The sequence below is a fragment of the Bos mutus genome, chromosome 4 (genome assembly GCF_027580195.1).
Source record: "Bos mutus isolate GX-2022 chromosome 4, NWIPB_WYAK_1.1, whole genome shotgun sequence".
NCBI lineage: Eukaryota > Metazoa > Chordata > Mammalia > Artiodactyla > Bovidae > Bos > Bos mutus.
In genome coordinates, this window is record NC_091620.1 from 4,960,033 (window position 1) to 4,979,787 (window position 19,755).

Here is a 19,755-nt window from a genome sequence, read left to right on the forward strand (position 1 = left end):
ATCTTCAGGAAAAGTAGAAAGAGCCAATCAATTCTTAAAATCAGCAATAAAAAAGATAACCTAGGAGACCTCCCTGGGATGGAAGGAGGCTTTACCAATAGCTCTCCTCCGCACTCGCATTGCCCCCAAGGAACAGGTTGGTCTTAGTCCTTATGAGATGCTATATGGGAGACCTTTTGTTTATGTCAATGACCTCTTCCTAGATCCAGAGGTTCAGACCCTCCAGTCTTATACCATAGCCACTGGGCAGTTCCAACAGGATATATGCTTGTGGGGTATGAACCAGGACCCAAAAGATTCTAAAGAGTCACCACTATATGCTCCAGGGACTCAAGTCCTAATTAAAGTCTGGAAAGACAGGTCCCCAAAGGCTCAACTCCAGCCAACATGGAAGGGCCCCTACCCTGTAATACTTTCTACCCCCACAGCAGTCACATGCTAGTAAAGTAATGCCCAAAATTCTCCAAGCCAGGCTTCAGCAATATGTGAACTGTGAACTTCCTGATGGTCAAGCTGGTTTTAGAAAAAGCAGAGGAACCAGAGATCAAATTGCCAACATCTGCTGGATAATCAAAAAAGCAAGAGAGTTCCAGAAAAACATCTAATTCTGTTTTATTGACTATGCCAAAGCCTTTGACTGTGTGGATCACAATAAACTGTGGAAAATTCTGAAAGAGATGGGAATACCAGACCACCTGACCTGCCTCTTGAGAAATTGTATGCAGGTCAGGAAGCAACAGTTAGAACTGGACATGGAACAACAGACTGGTTCCAAATAGGAAAAGGAGTTCGTCAAGGCTGTATATTGTCACCCTGCTTATTTAACATATTATATGCAGAGTACATCATGAGAAACGCTGGACTGGAAGAAGCACAAGCTGGAATCAAGATTGCTGCGAGAAATATCAGTAACCTCAGATATGCAGATGACACCACCCTTATGGCAGAAAGTGAAGAGGAACTAAAAAGCCTCTTGATGAAGGTGAAAGGGGAGAGTGAAAAAACGTTGGCTTAAAGCTCAACATTCAGAAAACGAAGATCATGGCATCTGGTCCCATCACTTCATGGGAAATAGATGGGGAAACAGGGGAAACAGTGTCAAACTTTATTTTTCTGAGCTCCAAAATCACTGAAGATGGTGACTGCAGCCATGAAATTAAAAGATGCTTACTCCTTGGAAGGAAAGTTATGACCCACCTAGACAGCATATTGAAAAGCAGAGACATCACTTTGCCAACAAAGGTCCATCTAGTCAAGGCTATGTTTTGTCCAGTGGTCATGTATGGATGTGAGAGTTGGACTGTGAAGAAAGCTGAGCGCCGAAGAATTGATGTTTTTGATCTGTGGTGTTGGAGAAGACTCTTGAGAGTCCCTTGGACTGCAAGGAGATCCAAGCAGTCCATTCTGAAGGAGATCAGCCCTGGGATTTCTTTGGAAGGAATGATGCTGAAGCTGAAACGCCAGTACTTTGGCCACCTCATGTGAAGAGTTGACTCATTGGAAAAGACTCTGATGCTGGGAGGGATTGGGGGCAGGAGGAGAAGGGGACGCCAGAGGATGAGATGGCTGGATGGCATCACTGATTCGATGGACGTGAGTCTGGGTAAACTCCGGGAGTTGGTGATGGACAGGGAGGCCTGGTGTGCTGCGATTCACGGGGTCGCAAAGAGTCGGACACGACTGAGTGACTGAACTGGTGGTGGAGGGCGGCTGGCGGTGGAGAAGGAGCCAGAGGCCTGCAGGCGGGAGCTGCCCTGTGAAGGGGGAGCCCGGGGCCGGACAGAAGCTCCGACCTTCTCCCCCGAGCTGCTCGCAGCGCTAGTCCCGTCCTGTATGCGGTGTCGCACGGGAAGTGCGCAGCTTGGCGCACACGACAGTGGTTCGTGACCGCCTTCCGTCTGCACGTACAGCTTCCGGAAACCATCAGGAGCCTCGGCACCGTCACCTGAGGCTGTAAATTACACCAGGATGAGCGTCCCGATTTGGAATGAAAAAAACATCTTAGCATTATGCATGTTAGCTACTGCTGAGGTGGGACTGTTAGGGGAAGCACGCTGACTAAAACCGCCCTCCCTGGCCAGGCACCACGGTAACCATTTGCATGAGTTGTTTTATGACTGGAGGTCCTGGTAAGGAACACGGAACTAATAAGCCACCACCCACGGGAAGAGTGTGGGAAAGGTCAAAAGGAGACACCACGTGTCCCACCACCTCCCAGAATCCTCCTCTCTGGCTTCCATCTTGGCTGAACAGGGCGTGCACCAGCAGGAAGGACCCTGAGTCAGAACGACGGGCTAAAGATGTCCCGGAAGCTAATCCCATCACGTAAAACCCGAGCCGCGAGCCGCGTGGCAGAGCTGTTCTGGGTCCCCTTACCCTCCTGCTCTCCGCCCAGGTGCCCTTTCCCAGTAAATCTCTGGCTTTGTCAGACATGTGTCTCCTTGATCAATTCATTCCCGAATGTTAGACAAGAGCCCGGCTCTGGGCCCTGGTCGCCCTTCCTGTAACAGTCCCACACGCTCTTAACTGTTGCCCAAACCTAATACTGCTCTAGGGTTCCCATCTTTTCTTGCCGCCATGCTGGGCTCTCAGCGTCCTCTTTGTCTGAATCCCGTGTTGACTTCGCCACGGAGACTACCATCTCTGGGTCTGTGTCTGATCGTACATTTGAACAGACTCTTCACTCCAACTGCTGTTTCGTCTACCAGTTTTTCTCGTTATCCTTTATGATTTGGGGGGTTTCCATCTTTACCCATCCTTGAGATCGCAAAGATGTTCCCGTCTTTTCGTCACTACTTTTGAAGTTTTGCATTTCACTTAGATCTCAGCCCAGTTTATTTTGCAAATGATTTGGGGAACATTATTTCATGTAACAATTAAAGTTAGATTCTTCCCTCGAATCATGAGCCTTGCTTCCTTAGCTGGCTTGTGGCACCACGTTGCGTGTGCAGCGAGTTTTCTCTGTTTATCTGAGAGAGGGAGAGGGGGAATGTGCATGATTTGGGGCTTCTGTTTCTATGTTAGTATCTCACTGTTTTCATTCATAAAATTTTGTAATACGCTGTAATAACTCGTAGGAAAAGAGCCAAAATCTGCCCCCCAGAATGTCTTCCAAAAGTATACTCTCTCGGTACATTAAAATACAGTAGGTGACTTTTTGTTTTATCTTCATGGAGACATTGTGCTCGCAACTGGACAGTTGCTCTGTGGGACTGGTGCGGCGCTGTGGGCCCTGGGCCTCTGCTTTGCACCCTCCTGTGGACTGCAGCCCTGAGGCTCTCCTGCCCCTTAGCTTTCTGCACCCCGCAGTGCCATTGTAGCAGGAACTTCTGGGGAACAGCGTGTGAGAGGCCCCGTCCAAGGGAGCAGACAGGAGACACCCGTGTGCCGCTCTGACGTGGCCTGTGGCTGATGAGAGATTCTCACAGGGAGAGCTCCATCTCACGATGCTGGAAGGGCTGCCTCCTGCTGTCCGTGTTGCTATGGACGCATCTGATGTGCTTCTGGCTCCTGGTACTTTGGATCTTTTTCTGCCTCTGCAGCATCACAGTGACCGGAGTTGGGTGAGTCCTTCGTTCCGGCCTTGCTGGGTGCTCTCTGGCTAGAAACAGGTGTCCTCTTCTGGGAGACATTTGGGCTATTTTCTTTAAGTTGTGTACTCTCTGTTTTCTTTTCTTTCTGGAATGCCTGAGTTTCAGATGTCAGACTGATCCTTGAGTTTTCTTATTTTCTGTCTCCTCCTTTACCGTGTTCTTCTGCTTTGAGATTACCTTAGCTTCCTCCTCCAGTCTTTTGGTTGACTCTGGTATTTCCATTGGACACTAAAACGTTTCTGTCTTCGAGAGCTCTTTCTTGTACTCTGAGCGGGCCTGTCAAGGCCTCCCATTCTTGTTCCGCAGACCTAGCACTTCGCTCTCCATCCCTGAAGGCAGCCCTGTGGGTTGATGCTGTGTGCACTCAGTGGCCTGGGGCCACGGTGGGGAGAGCGGAAGCTGTGCTGACACCCCCACCCCACTCTCCCGAGCTCCTCGTGGTTCCTTCTCCAGAGTGAGTGCTTCCACTGGAACAGATGCTCTGGGCCTGCTCCAGGGTAGACAGCAGAGGATCCTCAAACGTGGCTGAGACAAGGACTGATTCTAACGGGTAACTGTACGCCATAAATTTTTAGCAAGGGAAGAACTGGGTTGATACTTATTTTACAAAGGTCACTGGCAGCAGAAACAAGCAAAATTGGAGGAAGGCAATGCCGAAAGCTGAAAGAGAAGTTAGCTGAGAAATGAGGAGACCTTTGGCCAACACCTATGAAAAATTCGTAAAATAGGATATCAGCCCGGCCTGCTTTATAGAATCATTGTGAAAATGAAATAGATATGGGGAATTTTTTGTAAATAAAAACAACATAAATGTAAGATATTATTCACCTTGAGAGTCCCTTGGACAGCAAGGAGATCAAACCAGTCAATCCTAAAGAAAATCAACCCAGAATACTCACTGGAAGAACTGATGCCGAAGCTGAAGCTCCAATACTTTGGCCACTTGATGCAAAGAGCTGACTCATTGGAAAAGACCCTGACGCTGGGAAAGATTGAAGGCAGGAGGAGAAGTGGACGACAGAGGATGAGATGGTTGGATGGCATCACAAACTCGATGGACATGAGGTTGAGCAAGCTCCGGGAGTTGGTGAAGCACAGGGCAGCCTGGCGTGCTGCAGTCGATGGGGCTGCAAAGAATTGGACATGACTGAGCGACTGAACAACGCCAAATTATTCTCCTTGACTTCTGTTCACCCGTATAAAAGCAGCATTCTAAATACGGTGGAATGAAGTAAGTAATGTGAATGTCTTGCCTTAATATTTGCAAAATAATGTCATTAAAATGCTGCATGAGTTACCACCCTCTAAAATATACTGGACTCACATTCCCTCTTATTTGCATTTCAGCACAGAAGTTGGGCCTCTTTGACCCTCCCGCGTTGCCACTGTCGGCGGATGAATGGGACAGAGTGAAGCAGAGGTCCGTTGAGCAGGGGGACTCCATGCAGCCGTGCCCGATATGCAAAGAGGAGTTTGGACTTCACCCGCAGGTGTTTGACGTGAGCCTTAGATAAGCAAGCCTGCGGGCGTTCTCCGGGACTGGACTCTGAACTGGGGATTAAGAGGGTCCACCTTCTTTCTTCAGTCTCTTCCTCCCGCTTGACCCTCAAAGACTCAACATTTTCTTTTCCATTAGTTAAGTTTATATATGAGAAAGAGCTAAACACCCTCACTGAACAGTCTTATTTACTGATTGCTCTTAATTCTCAAGTACAGAATTTGTACAAGACTGTTCCCACTCCACCGACTGTGCCCAGCAGGGGTGGGGAAACCCAGCTGGCAAGGTGTACAGAGCAGAAGAGTGGGGATCATTTATGTTGTTTTGAGAAATGAAATCCTAAAAGGAAAACCGAGGTCTAATATCTCCAAAGAATCTGTGGGAGGGTCTTTAAGTAAAATCTTATAACGATTTTTGTTATGAAAGTTTACCATAGTTAAGACTGATGATAATATAGCTAATATACAATCGGTCTGTGTCATAGTTTTTTTTTTTTTTCCTATACATACTTTGACTAATTAAACTTCAATCTCATGGAAGTTAAGGGGCTCTGCTATTCCTAGAATCTTTTTTTGTTTGTTTTTAGCAAATGACCACCCTGAGTAATTTCTCTCATGTGTATCATTATGCTTCCTACACAGAAGCACTAGGAACTTTGCTTTAAAAAAAAAATACAGTAAATATATTTAAAAGGAGGCTTAGAATTCACAGCCTAGGAATCCCAGGCTTCATCTACCAACCTGGCACATGAACTCTCAAACTTCATTTGTTTTAATAAGTTTTTATGGTTAATGAGTTAGTTCACAGTCATAAACTTTTGTTCTTTACTAATTTGAACTCACACATTATTTTAAACATACTTATTATGTTCTAGTTCTCTATCAAGACCTAATCTCTTAGGTACATGAAGGTTGGGTATTTCAGAATGATTGTGGTCCTTAAAGTGCGGAAGTAGCTCTGGGACGATTTAGCCTTTAGTGAAAGAGCCGCGAGGAGTCTTTCTGGCCCCAACAACCTCTTCCAAGTGTCTGCAGCACAGACACTTGGTCCGATGGTGATGTGAGGAAGGGAGGCTTGCAGCTGAATATCTGAAGGGGGAGCAGGGTGTCACACACCCAGCGTTTCTCCCATTCTGCTTTTTATAAACTTCTCACTGTAACATTTTTGATTATAGATACAGACACGCGTCTCTCTCGTGTTTCTAGTCATAGTTCTCAGGTTTAGCTCTCCTTTGGTGTTGTTTACTCACTCAGGCATGTCTGACTCTTTGCAACCCCATAGACTGTAGCCCACCAGGCTCCTCTGTTCATGGGATTCTCCAGGCAAGAATACCGGAGTGGGTTGCTATTTCCTTCTCCCTGGGTAGGATCTTCCCCACCCAGGGACTGAATCCCAGTCTCTTGTATTGGCAAGCAGATTCTTTACCACTGAGCCAACTGGGAAGCCCACTTTTTCCTTAGTCAGCATTTTCCCAACGTTTGATCATTTCAACTCATGTGTCTCTGAGGTGGGCGTTATATCCCCTAACCGATGAGGAAATAAACACTCCCCATGATCCACAGCACGCTGCCTCAGGACATGAGCTCAGCAGGGCTGGGATCCAACCCTGACTTCGAGGACACTGTCAGTGTGTTTACCACCATTGAGTCATTCAGTTTTCTTATCTCAGAGAACACTTGCCAATAACAACTATTCATGAACGTTTAATAGTATATTTTAAATATACAGAGTTCAGTTCAGTTCAGTTGCTCAGTCATGTCCGACTCTGCCACCCCATGGACTGCAGCATGCCAGGCTTCCCTGCCCTTCACCATCTCCCAGAGCTTGCTCAGACTCATGTCCATCGAATTGGTGATGCCATCCAACCCTCTCATCCTCTGTCATCCCCTTCTCCTCCTGCCTTCAGTCTTTCCCAGCACCAGGGTCTTTTCCAATGAGTCAGCTCTTCACATGAAGTGGCCAAAGGATTGGAGTTTGACTTTCAGCATCAGTCCTTCCAACGAATATTCACGACTGATTTCCTTTAGGATTGACAGGTTGGATCTCCTTGCAGTCCAAGGGACTCTCAAGATTCTTCTCAACACCACAGTTCTCAAAAGCATCAATTCTTCAGCGCTCAGCTTTCTTTACAGTCCAACTCTCACATCCATACATGACTACTGGGAAAACCGTGGCTTTGACTAGACAGATCTTTGTCAGCAAAGTAAGGTCTCTACTTTTTAATATGCTATATAAATTCGTCATAGATTTTCTTTTAATCTTTAATTAGCTTTTTAATCTTTAAGGAGTAAGCGTCTTTTAATTTCATGGCTGCAGTCACCATCTGCAGTGATTTTGGAGCCCCCCAAATACACTCTCACTGTTTCCACTGTTTCCCCATCTATTTGCCATGAAGTGATGGGACTGGATGCCATGATCTTAGTTTTTTGAACGTTGAGTTTTAAGCCAACTTTTTCACTCTCCTCTTTCACTTTCATCAAGGGGCTCTTTAGTTCTTCTTCACTTTCTGCCATAAGAGTCGTGTCATCTGCATATCTGAGGTTATTGATATTTTTCCCCACAATCTTGATTCCAGCTGTGCTTCATCCAGCCCAGCATTTTGTATGATGTACTCTGCATATAAGTTAAATAAGCAGAGTGACAATATACAGCCTTAATGTACTCCTTTTCCTATTTGGAACCAGTCTGTTGTTCCATGTCCAGTTCTAACTGTTGCTTCTTGACCTGCATACAGGTTTCTCAGGAAGCAGGTAAGGTGGTCTGGAATTCCCATCTCTTGAAGAATTGTCCACAGTTTGTTGTGATCCACACAGTCAAATGCTTTGGCATAATCAATAAAGCAGAAGTAGATTTTTTTTCTGGAACTCTCTTGCTTTTTCGATGATCCAAAGGATGTTGGCAATTTGATCTCTGGTTCCTCTGCCTTTTCTAAATCCAGCTTGAACATCTGGAAGTTCACGGTTCACGTACTGTTGAAGCCTGGCTTGGAGAATTTTGAGCTAGACTAGGTGGACCTTTGTCGGCAAAGTAATGTTTCTGCTTTTTAATATGCTGTCTAGGTTTGTCATAGCTTTTCTTCCAAGAAGCAGGCTTAAACGATGATACTTTAAAAGGACCCACGTTAATGAGTTTTTGCAATTTAGGCTTCTTGGTGGCAGTACGTTTCAAGGGTCGGTTTCAGAACTTTCTGAGTTGTGTTTATTCTGATGTCTCTTCCATTCCTCCCATCGAGAAGAGAAGTGTAGACTGAATAAAGGGGTGATGGTGGGCTGAGGGGTGATTCATTAAAACTGGGGGGTTTCCCTCAGGCCAGGCGACCCAGGGAAGGCATGGGCCCCCGTGCCCCTCATGCCTTGGAACATGCACTCCTGGCGAAGTTTACCTGCTGCACCCCCTCCAGCCCAGCTCCCTCAGAGAGACTTCAGGAGCGCGGAGCAGGGGAGTGGGCTGCATGCTGGCTGGCCTGGTCTCACCCTTCCCTGGTCCTTCCTTCTGGAAGAACCAACGGCCTTTCTCTTCATTCAGTCTAAGCTCCTTTGTTCCAGCCCAGAATATCTTTAGACAGTCTGGACATAACATCTCAACCCAGAATATTATAGCATCACCGACTCAATGGACATGAGTCTGAGCAAACTCTGGGAGACGGTGAGGGGCAGGGGAGCCTGGCGTGCTGCAGTTCATGGGGTCACAAAGAGTCGGGCACGACTAAGCGACTAACCAACAACGGGATACCATTATTCAGTGGGAATGTGGGCCACGGAAAGGTGGAATTTTCTGGCGGCCACCCTTGCCCTGCATTTAAAGGAGAAAAAGTAATTCATGTGTCTCTGGGATTTAGTGCTCATTAAATTTGAGATAGCAGTTGAGTTGAACAGAGTCCTAAGAAAAGGTGTTTGCTTTCTGTCCTCTGCACCCTGCCCCCAGCCTGGGTCCCTGCCAGCTGTGCTCTTTCTTAGGATCTGCCCAGAAATACTTCTCTTTTATAATCATCTCATTTTTAAATATACACTTATTCTGTAGTAATATTCTGTTCGTTTGATGTTTCAGATTGTTGTTAAGTTTCTCTTGTGGAGATTATATACCTGTGCCATGCTAAACTTTAACTCCGAATATTGTAAATATCAAGGTTGTTAATCTGCTTCTTAACTTTTTCAAAGAAGCAACACAGCTTACCTTTCAAAGAGTCAGAACTTTTCTTTTAATTAATGCATTTATGCTGCTTCTCCTTTAAACTAATTTAAGCTTCAAACCTCCTTTGTCTTCTCTGAACAGGTGCTGCTCTCCTGCTCACACGTGTTCCACAGGGTGAGGAGCCCCCTCCGTGCCCCCAGGGGCCACGGCACCCTCCGAGCTCAGAGGGCAGGGCCGCCTCTCACCTGGGTGTTTGGTCCCTCACCCCTGTCCCACTCTGGGCGACCCCACGGACTGTGGCCCACCAGGCTCCTCTGTCCATGGGATTTCCCAGACAAGGATACTGGAGAGGGTTGCCTTTTCCTCCTCCAGGGGATCTTCCCCACCCAGGGAGCGAACCTGCATTGGCAGGCAGATTCTTTACCACTGAGTCACCAGGGAAGCCCTCTCTCACTTTCCGGCTCCTGAAAAGAGCCACTTATTTTATCCATAGTCACCACTGACGGCTAGAAATATGGTTTTAGAGTAGGGCTCATCCTGTTTTGGAAATTGTGACTTCTCCGTGGCGTTAGAGCTGCACATGTCCCTACGAGAGAGTGTGGTTAGTGACGTCCACCGGCGTGGGCGAGCCCCGCTCCCTCCGAGTTCACTGCCCGGTCGCCTGAACGCAGGGACATCCACCTTCACACAGGGCTTCTCAGAAGTGTTTGATGTGCCTGCATGTACATTCTTGTAAAATATCGTTTTTCATGAGGAAGGTGTTAACATCTGATGAAACTTCTTCCCTTCATAATCTAAATTGGGCCAAGTCTCATAATTATGCGAGAAAAGAAGACTATAATTACCTGAGAAGTAAAACGTGTTGTTTCTATGTAATTACTCGTGAAATTTCAAGTGAAATGTTTTCCTTCAGGCTTGCCTTCAGGCTTTTGAAAAGTTCACAAATAAAAAAACCTGTCCTCTCTGTAGAAAGAACCAGTACCAAACGCGGGTGATCCGCGATGGGGCCCGACTCTTCAGAATCAAGTGTGCGACCAGGTGAGCAGCCCGAGCCCGAGATGTGTGCCCGCCCGCACGGGGCAGGCCAGCCCGGGCGCGCTCTGGGGGCTGCGGGGTGTGGGTCTTCCCTCCGCCGGGGCTGTCCCGGGCTGACAGCGCCCTGTGCCCTAGGATCCAGGCGTCCTGGCGTGGACACGTGGTCAGGAGGTGGTACCGGGACCTGCGGCGGACGGTGCCACCCGCAGATGCCAAGCTGAGAAGGAAGTTCTTTGAAACCAAGGTGGGTGTGACCCTGACGTGCCTGCGGGGCGTGACACCCTGAGCCAGGCTTCAGGTTTAGGCTCTTTCAAACGGTGGAATGCCGGCCCCTTAAACTGGCTTTCAAACCCCGACGGTAAATACTTTCAGATTCCCTTTTCTAGTCACCTCATGAAAGAGAAGTCGCTCAGTCATGTCCGACTCTGCGACCCCAGGGACTGTAACCCACCAGGCTCCTACGTCCATGGGATTCTCCAGGCAAGAGTCCTGGAGTGGGTTGCCATTTCCTTCTCCTTACATAGAACTTTCCTTACATAGAACTTGTAAAATTGGATAAGGTGAAATTCAGAGCAAGCTTTTGTGTGTCCACCTTATGACAGCGATTTAGATAAACTCATCTCTTCAGAGAAAAGAAAGGGAGCCTGCTCAAGGTTTCACACCTCCTCCTGAGCAACGGAAGGGCCTCCTGGCGTCACCAAAGTGGGAGAGAGTTTTAGAAATAAGTAACTGCAGTTTCTACCTTTTCCTTTAACCAGCTTTTACCTGTGTGTGTGCATATATACTTTGGTCTGTTTAACAACTTCCCCTTACGCGCCTCATACAGAAAGGCCAGGCGCAGAGGAGGGGCCAGCCCCGACCTGCACCCCAGCTCTGCGGCCTCGGGCGACACCCTGGCTCCTGCCTGGGGCCCCGTCTGTGCTGCGAGGGCCGTCGTCTCCCCCACAGAACGGAGGGCCTAGCCCACAGCGGGCACCGGAGACCGCGTTTACTGTAAACGTCACTATGTCGTTCAGGTCGGTCTGTGCGCGGCTTTAGTGCGATTCCGTATTTTGTAGGCGCACCCTGCAGAGGGGATGGCGTTGTGACGGCGTCACCTGGACTCACGGGGGCAAAGCCGCAGTCACACTGTCCTATGCCCGTTGTCTGCGGAAGCACCACTCCCGTTTATTTCCATCCTTTCTAAACGCATCTGTCTTCTAGCCTGCACTCCCACGTGGGATAATGAGCGATAGGAAGTTACCCTTCGCCGTGCAAGGGGTGCCCTCTCTCCGGCTGTGTGATTCCTTGTATCCAGAGCCTAAGGATGAGCCCCATGCGCTGGGGAGGGGTCACCGTGGGCCGTCGGCCGACCTCCTGCCCGACCTCAGGCTGCGGGGCTGATGTCAGTGGGTCTCACGACCCCACCATCCTTCTGCGTGCCCAGGGTGGGAGGCTTCTTCAGTGTCCCTGAAAGTAGATGGATTTAGCTTGACCACAAAGCAGCGATCATAGCAGATTTTTCTAATGCCCTTTCTGGTTGCTAGGTAACGGTTCCAAGCAAGGTAGCTGTCAGTATGCACAAAAGAAAATCAGAATCATGGCCCATGTGAAATCACCATGCCTCAGACTTAATCGAGAAAGTGTACCTGATTTGCGCTCAGGAGTAGGACACCAGTAAAGGCAGCATGTGAGCAAGCGACCTTAAAATACCGAGTCTCTTGATGACTCAGAGGTTGACGCGGGTGGAGTGAGCCCCTTCTGTGGCCCAGCGCAGCGGGCTGGAGCTGCCCCGGGGCAGCCCCCTTCCCTGGCCGGCGGGATGGCCGCTGGAGGGGGGCAGAAACAGGGAGGAGGCGGCCGTGGACGGGGAATCTGGGGCTCACCCCGCAGGACAGGCGCGGAGGATGTCTGCGGCAGGGGCGCAGCCTGGGCGGCTGCAGGCACCCCAGTGAAAAACCTCCGAGTTCCCTGCCGCCTGGGCCTTTCACAGGCGTCCCCATTTTACAGAAGAAACAGCAGATCCGCTAAAACCCCAGATAAGGGACTTGATAGAAAGGACATGTGCCGCCCTCACTGTTTCCTGGACAGTGAGCCTCTCCCCCGAATGGCTCAGGGAGCACCAGGCTCACCTCCTTAGTAGCTCCCAGCTCCACCGAGTCTACCGTCCTCTCCAGGGAGCCTTGGCCCTTCCCCGCACGGAGCCCCTGTGCTCACCACCCCCAGCCTGGATGGGGCCGCTGTCTCACCTCCACCGGAGACGGCGACCCCGCGTGTTGTGGTTCATTCTGAACCAGTAAGCGACCGTCTACCATGTTGGTTTTTCCTCTTCCTCTTATGTCCCTTCCATGCTTTTCTGCATTCTTAGTCTGACAGTGAGGCTTATTCTCTGTGCTCCTCTTAATAATTTATATTATTACATAAATATATGTGGGCTCTCAAATCAGAAATTATCATTTCCGCTTGGAAAAATTTAATGACAGACTCAATAGTCATTTTACCTTCTGTGTATAATTTTTTTATTTTCATGCATCAGTTTAAGATAACTTTGGAAAGCATAGACCACCCATTGCATTCACACGGAGCAGAGTCGAGCAGCTCAGCTGGCTGCGCACCCCCCATACTTCACGTCACTCTTCGCCAGAAGCGTTGTAACTTAGTGAAGTTATACTCCTACTTTGTCGCACAAATAGGCATAATTGCCTCTTTAAATTTATGAAATCTAGAATCCCCGGCTCTCTCTGCTAGTTTCCTAGATCTTCTCCACAATATTTTCACACCTCACCCCAGCCCACTAATCCCATTTGGCCATGAACAATAGACATTTGTAAACCCAAACCTCATTTTCAATAACTGAAGACTGAATTTACATCAGGTAGCAGATTGGCAGAAGTATACACTCCTGTCCCTGCTCCTGGTGGCTCCTGGGGGCCTTGGATATTTAAATGCCTTCCTAGGTGGAGCCCAGAGACCGTCCTTTATGATACAGACCACTTCTTATCATTTATTGAATGACTCTTGTGAATTGATGACTTTTCCTTCCTCTTCCAACTTGATGGACTCACTTGTTGAGCTATAAGTATGATCTTGTTCAGTCACAATCGTGTCTGACTCTTTGTGACCCCATGGACTACAGGACGCCAGGCCTCCCTGTCCATCACCATCTCCCGGAGCCTGCTCAGACTCATGTCCATGGAGTCAGTGATGCCATCCAACCATCGCATCTTGTATCGACCCCTTCTCCTCCCGCCTTCAGTCTTTCTCAGAATCAGGGACTTTTCCAATGAAGAGTCACCTTTTCCTAGGGATGATCTACGAAATGTTAATATACAACATTAAGTGCCAGCATGCTTGTGTGGAATCTGAGAGATGATTAAACTGAGTCACTGAGTTTCATATCACCCAGGAGTCTATAGATACACCCAGACTACACGGATGTACACAGATAACAGTCTGAGAACCATATCAGTAAATTACTGTGAGCTGCTGGGTGAAAGATTGTTGGGGAACTGCATTTTTCACACACAGTCTCAAAGGAACCACCCCAGAGATGAGTCAGAATCTATCAAGAGGAGAAGTGCATACACTGGAAACGTGCAGTAATCCTCTTATAAGCCCAGGGCCCACGATGCCAGTCACTGGGCAGATTGACCCTGAGCCCCTCGTGTGCGTGCAGAGCGCTGGGACAGAGCTGCGCCTTTGCACTTACACACCTGAGCCCAGCCACAGGGGCCCCTGTAAGCAGGTGGACCCGAAATGAGAAATACTCTGTGAAACAGCTGACTTCAACAGAACATGTCATAAAGAAAAAAAGAGGAATGTTCTTGAACAAAGATACTTGAGAGATATAACATTTAAATGTCATGAAAAGTCTTTGACCGGATCCTGGGTCAACAGTAAACATGAAAGGAACGCGAAAACCAAGCAACTGTGACAGCGCCAAAGGAGCTCAGTGATCCTCCCGATGACTGACTCCAAAGGCGTGGGGATCCGGGGTTTACATGGAAGAGAACTCAGATGTCTTGAGGAAGCTCAGTGAGCTACCATAAACACAGAAAAACCATTCGACAATCTCAGGAACACAACATGGAAACAAAGTGAGAAATTTAACAGAGTGATAGAAAAATTAAAAAGAACCAAGAAAATTCTGGAGCAGAAGTATACAATGAATGAAATAAAAAAAAAAAAAAACTTTAATAGAAGGCCTAAACATTAGAATGTTTCAAACAGAAGAGTGTGAGTTAGAAGACAGAACTTCTGAAATTATTCAGTAAGGGGAGAACAAAGAGAAAGAGTGACGAAAGCATGTGTGATCCTTGGAGTACGTTAGAAGGATCAGTGTGTAAATTACTAGACCCCAGAAGAAGAGAGGGCGAGGAGGCAGATAGTATACAAAGAAACAGTGGCCGAGAACTTCCCAGATGGGGGAGAGACTTAGACATCCAAGTCGGTAAACCTCATAGGTCACCAAACAAATGCAATTTAAAGAGACGTTCTCCTAGACACATTATAATAACTGTCAGAAATCAAAGGCAGCATCTTAAAAGCAGCAAGAGAAAATAAGCTTATAACTAACTTAAGAAAATGCCCACAAGCTATCGGTGGGTCTCATCAGACTCACAGGCCAGAAGGCGATATATTCAAGGTGCTAAAAAGAAAAAAAGCTGCCGAGCAAGAATCCTCTGCTAGCAAAGATGTCCTTCAGAAATGAAGGGCAGGCAGCAAAGCCTGCCCAAACAGATGGCAGCTGGGGGTCTTCATCTCTAGACCCGCCTCCTTAGAACCTTGAGTTTTTCAGGCTGAATGCTGATTTCAGGAAGGACTCTGTGGCCCGTGGACTGCAGCCACCAGGCTCCCCGTCCATGGGCTTGCCCAGGCCAGAATACTGGAGCAGGCTGCCCTTTCCTACTCTGGGCAATCTTTCTGACTCAGAGATCCAACCCTTGCCTCTTGTGTCTCCTGCATTGGCAGGGGTATTCTTTACTACTGCGCCACTTGGGAAGTCCAGTTAGTAACATGGGAACATATGAAAGAGAGCACACTGTCAAATTCAGAATCCTCGTAATACTGTGATACTGTGCGATACTGCTCCCTTGTAAAGGTTAAAGGACAAAGTATTAAAAATAACCATAGCTACAGTAATTTCTCGGTGAATATATTTGTCAGTACTATAAAAGAGGGAAATTATATAGTATTTGTCAGTACTATAAAAAGATGTCAATTGTGACATCACATACGTACGAGGGGGAAGTAAAGGGTGGAGTGTGTGCACTCAGTTATCAGTGCATCTGTGCGATGCTTCATGGAAGCCTCGTGACAGCCACACAGCAGAGCCCTGCCGTAGACACGCTGAGTTAGAGAGAAGGCAAGAGAGCGCTCCACTCCGCAAGACCTTCAGTCACAAAGGACCAGGGAGGGAGGAAGAGAGGAAGACAGGGACTCGGGTCAGACAGGAGGCAGTAGGGGGCGCCCGGAAGTCCTTACCTCGCAGTGATGACTCTCAATATGAATGAATGAATTTGTCCAATCAAAAGGCATAGAATGAGCAGATGCATTAAAAAGCAAAACTGCCTACAGAGAGACTTGCTCTACCAGTAAAGGCGCAAATAGGCTCACATTGAAGGGACAGAAAAAGATATTCCATGCAGGTAGAAACCAAGAGAGCAGGGGTAGCTGTGCTTCTGTAAGATAAAACAGACGTTAAAGCTGCAGCAGACAGAGAAGACCATTGTCTAAGGATGAAGTAGTTAATCCAGACAGAGGATGTGACCAAAACTAACCCAGAATGGGTGAAAGACTTAAAGCCTGAAACCACAAAACTCTTAGAAAAAAGCACAGAGGGAATCTTGGCACTGATCTTGGCCATGATATTTTTGGAGACAACACCAAAAGCACAGCCAACAAAAGCAAAAATAAATAAATGGTCCACCGGAAACCATCACAACATCGTTATATCAGCTATACTCCAACACAAATAAAGCATTTAATTAAAAACCTAATTAGGGGAAAGGAGGGAAGAGAGAAGAGAAGTTAGGGATGGAAGCCAGATTTCTCCGAAAGTGTTCAGTTTGTATTTTTATTGATTAAATGTTCTTAATAACTAAAAAGTAATAAATAAACTACATCAAAATAAATAGCTTCTGCACGTCACTGGAAACAGTCTACAGAATGAAAAGAGACAACCTAAAGAATGGGAGAAAATATCTGCAAATCATAAATCTCATAAGGGGGTTGTATTCAAAATATATAAAGAACTCATACAACTCAACAGCCAAAAATACCCAACCATCTGGTTTTTTTAAAATGGGCAGAGGCGGTGCCTAGGCACTCTTCTGAAAAAGACACACACACAGCCAACAGATGCATGAAAAAGGTGTTCAGCCTCAGGAATGATCAGGGAAATGCAAATCAACACCAGGGTGATACCACCTCCCGCCTGTTAGAATGACTAATGGAAAGGCGAGAAAGAACAAGTGTTGGTGAGGACGTGGAGGAAAGGGAACCTGGGCGCTGCTGGTGGGAATGTAAATAGGTACGGCCTCCATGGAGACTGCAGGGAGGTACTAACGCTTGAGTAAAAGCGGGACTGCCGTACCACCCAGTAGTTCCAGTCCTGCGCATCTGACCATCTAAGGGAGAAATCAAGAGCTCAGAGGGACTTCTGCACTCCCACGTTGATGGCAGCATTATGCACGTCGGCCATGACCTAGAAGCAGACTGAGTGTCAACAGATGAATGGCCAAGGAAGACGTGGTGCACTTACGGTGGAAGGCAGCCCTGAGAAAGAAAGCAAGGCTACCATTTGCACCAACACACTTGAACCTTGAGGACATTATGCTAAGTGGCGTAAATCAGACAGAGAAATATGATGCGATTCCACTCGTGTGTGAAACCCGCGAAAGTCCAACTGACAGAAACAGAGCAGAACGGTGGTGGCCAGGGCCACGGGAGAGGGGCGGGCAAGGGGAGATGCCAGTCGGAGGGCAGCGTCGGCTGTGAGATGCCCTGTGCTCAGCCTGGCGGTGGCCGTCAGCAACACTATATCAGATGCTTGAAAGCTGCCAGGAACGTGGATCAGAAATGTCCTCACCACAGACAGGAAATGGTGTTAACTCACCCTTCAGTACCTAAGAGACTCGGGTTTGACCCCTGGAGTGAGACGACCCCCTGGAGGAGGGCACAGCAGCACAGTCCAGTATTCTCGCCTGGAGCATTCCTTGGACAGAGGAGCCTGGGATGGCTGTGGGCTACGGTCCACAGGGTCCCAAAGGGTCGGCTCCGCGTGCACGCACCCTCCTGAGGGTCGGCTCAGCGTGCACGCACCCTCCTGAGGTGATTGCTTCCCAACATGTAAGTGCATTGAGTCATCACACTGTACCAGAAACTCACACGACGGTATACATCAGTTCTGTCCCAACAAGGTTGTAATGAGGTAGCACATCCTTGCTAAATATCAAAATATATATAAAACTTTGGTAACTGAGATTCTTGTGAAACGACAGACAGACGGGTGAAGAACCAGTAGAAAATCACCCACCTCGGTGTCCAGAGATTCTAAATCTACAGTCGGGAGACACAGCAGATCGGTGAAGAAAAAGACCTATTGAAAAGAACGGTTAATTTCGGCATTCATGGGAAGGAGAAAAACACGTTACTTCATACCTTATCCTCAGAAGAGTTCCATATTAATTACACAAATACTTTCCAAGAGAATATATAAAATTACTAGAAGGCAACAGATGACGCACCAGGCCCTGAGCTGTGCCCGCCCAGGGCCCAGGGCAGCGTGGCGACCCGTGTGCGCTGGGAGCTTAGCAGACCCTCCTGACGTTGCCGCTGGAGCCAGGGGTCAGCGGCCGCCACCGTGCCGAGCTGCTCAGCAGAAAAGCACCGACACGCTGATGGCCAACGGGGTGAAATGATCGTCTTTACCTGAGTTTTAGTAACAACGGAGCATTGGCTTCTATTAATACACAGATTGAAATACACGTTATTCAGGGGGTTGGGGTATTTTCATGTGCTTTTTAAAAGATGCGATCCTGTGAATAGAATAAGTATCTCTCGGTGCAATACCGTAACAACCTAATAAGAGAGATGTTAGACACGAAACAACCGTGAGCTCTGAGTTAGTGAAGAAAGAAGTCATCTTCCAGAGGTGCCTTTAGAAAAAAGACTTTCATCTCAGTTCAAAAGGATACCCTATTAAAGATAATTCAATGGCATTTTTCTAATGATGGAGACTCTTGAGAGTCCCTTGGACTGCAAGGAGATCCAACCAGTCAATCCTCAAGGATTTCAACTCTGAATATTCATTGGAGGGACTGGTGCTGAAGCTGAAGCTCCAATTCTTTGGCCACATGATATAAAGAGCTGACTCACTGGGAAAGACCCCGATGCTGGGAAAGACTGAAGGCAGGAAGAGAAGGGGGCAACAGAGGATAAGTTGGTTAGATGGCATCACTGACTCAATGGACATGCATTTGAGCAAACGCCAAGAGATGGTGAAGGACACGGAAGCCTGGCATGCTGCAGCCCCTGGGGTCACAAAGAGTTGGAAACAACTGAGTGGCTGAACAGCAATGATGGAAACAGAATTTTATTATTTTCATCAAGAAACAAACATGTGTTTCAGTTTTTAAAAAAAGTTTGAGCTGATTGTTTTCCTTTAAATGCCTATAAAAATACTTTAACTTGAGCTTGTCAGTATAATGAGCCTTTCAAATCTAGAAATCACAGGTTAAGAGATTTAAAATAAAAGTGTAACTCTTGGCCCTGGATTCTCACTGTCTTCATCTTGACAGTTTTTCAGAACCAGATGTGTGTCCCAAACAGAGCCCAGCTTCAGAGGCATTGGGGTCTGCAGGTTCCCTAGTGATAGATCGAGTAAAAGATAAACCCCAAAGCCTCGGCGAGCAAGGGGTTCATCAAGGCCCCAGTGGGTGGGAGACCAGCCCTGTGACAGAGACATTCCAGGAGCGCCAGGCGCCTGCACGGGCCTGCCTTTGGCTCTGCCTTCTGACACCCGCGTGTTCACCCCATCACCCTCCTTGCACAGAACTGTAGATCAGTGCGCCGTTAGGGACCCAGTGTCTGAATTTCAGAAATCTGACAGTTTACAGAGCAAAATGGGCAGTAGCTACAGTATCGAATATGGTACGTTTATCATTCTCTGTGGAACCAGGGGTCCTTTAAACTGGCGGTGACTTGTGCAACCAGAAGCCGCATTTCTAAGCTGTATCTCCATACTGACCACTGGCGAGAGTAAATGTAAAATCATCTTATATTCAGTCTAAAAAACTGAAATTGCCAGTAACTAGAAGGAAGAAACCGCATGACCTACTTCACCGCCCAAGGCCGACAGATGGGTGCATTTCGGCCCGGCCGCCTCCGTGGGCCTGTGAAGTCGGGGCACTGCAGCGGGGTCCCCTCTCCTCGCAGCCCCTGCAGCTCCGTACCTCAGGGGTCTCCCGCTGTCCAGAGTCTGCTGGTGATCAAAGAGAAACCACGCCTCCAGCAGAC

General features: G+C 47.8%; 1 protein-coding gene across 3 annotated transcripts in view; it reads left to right on the forward strand.

Moving 5' to 3' along the window:
- RNF32 (ring finger protein 32) overlaps window positions 1-19,755 on the forward strand; it is a 39,164-nt gene that overhangs the window by 9,174 nt on the left and 10,235 nt on the right. For 2 of the 3 annotated variants that reach the window (XM_070368987.1, XM_005902704.2), the window contains exons 4-7: window positions 4,941-5,083; window positions 9,364-9,396; window positions 10,136-10,260; window positions 10,393-10,501. In XM_070368987.1, coding sequence (XP_070225088.1) covers window positions 4,941-5,083; window positions 9,364-9,396; window positions 10,136-10,260; window positions 10,393-10,501 — 410 coding nt within the window. The remainder of the gene's footprint in view (window positions 1-4,940; window positions 5,084-9,363; window positions 9,397-10,135; window positions 10,261-10,392; window positions 10,502-19,755) is intronic. The other variant, XM_070368988.1, reaches the window with a different exon arrangement.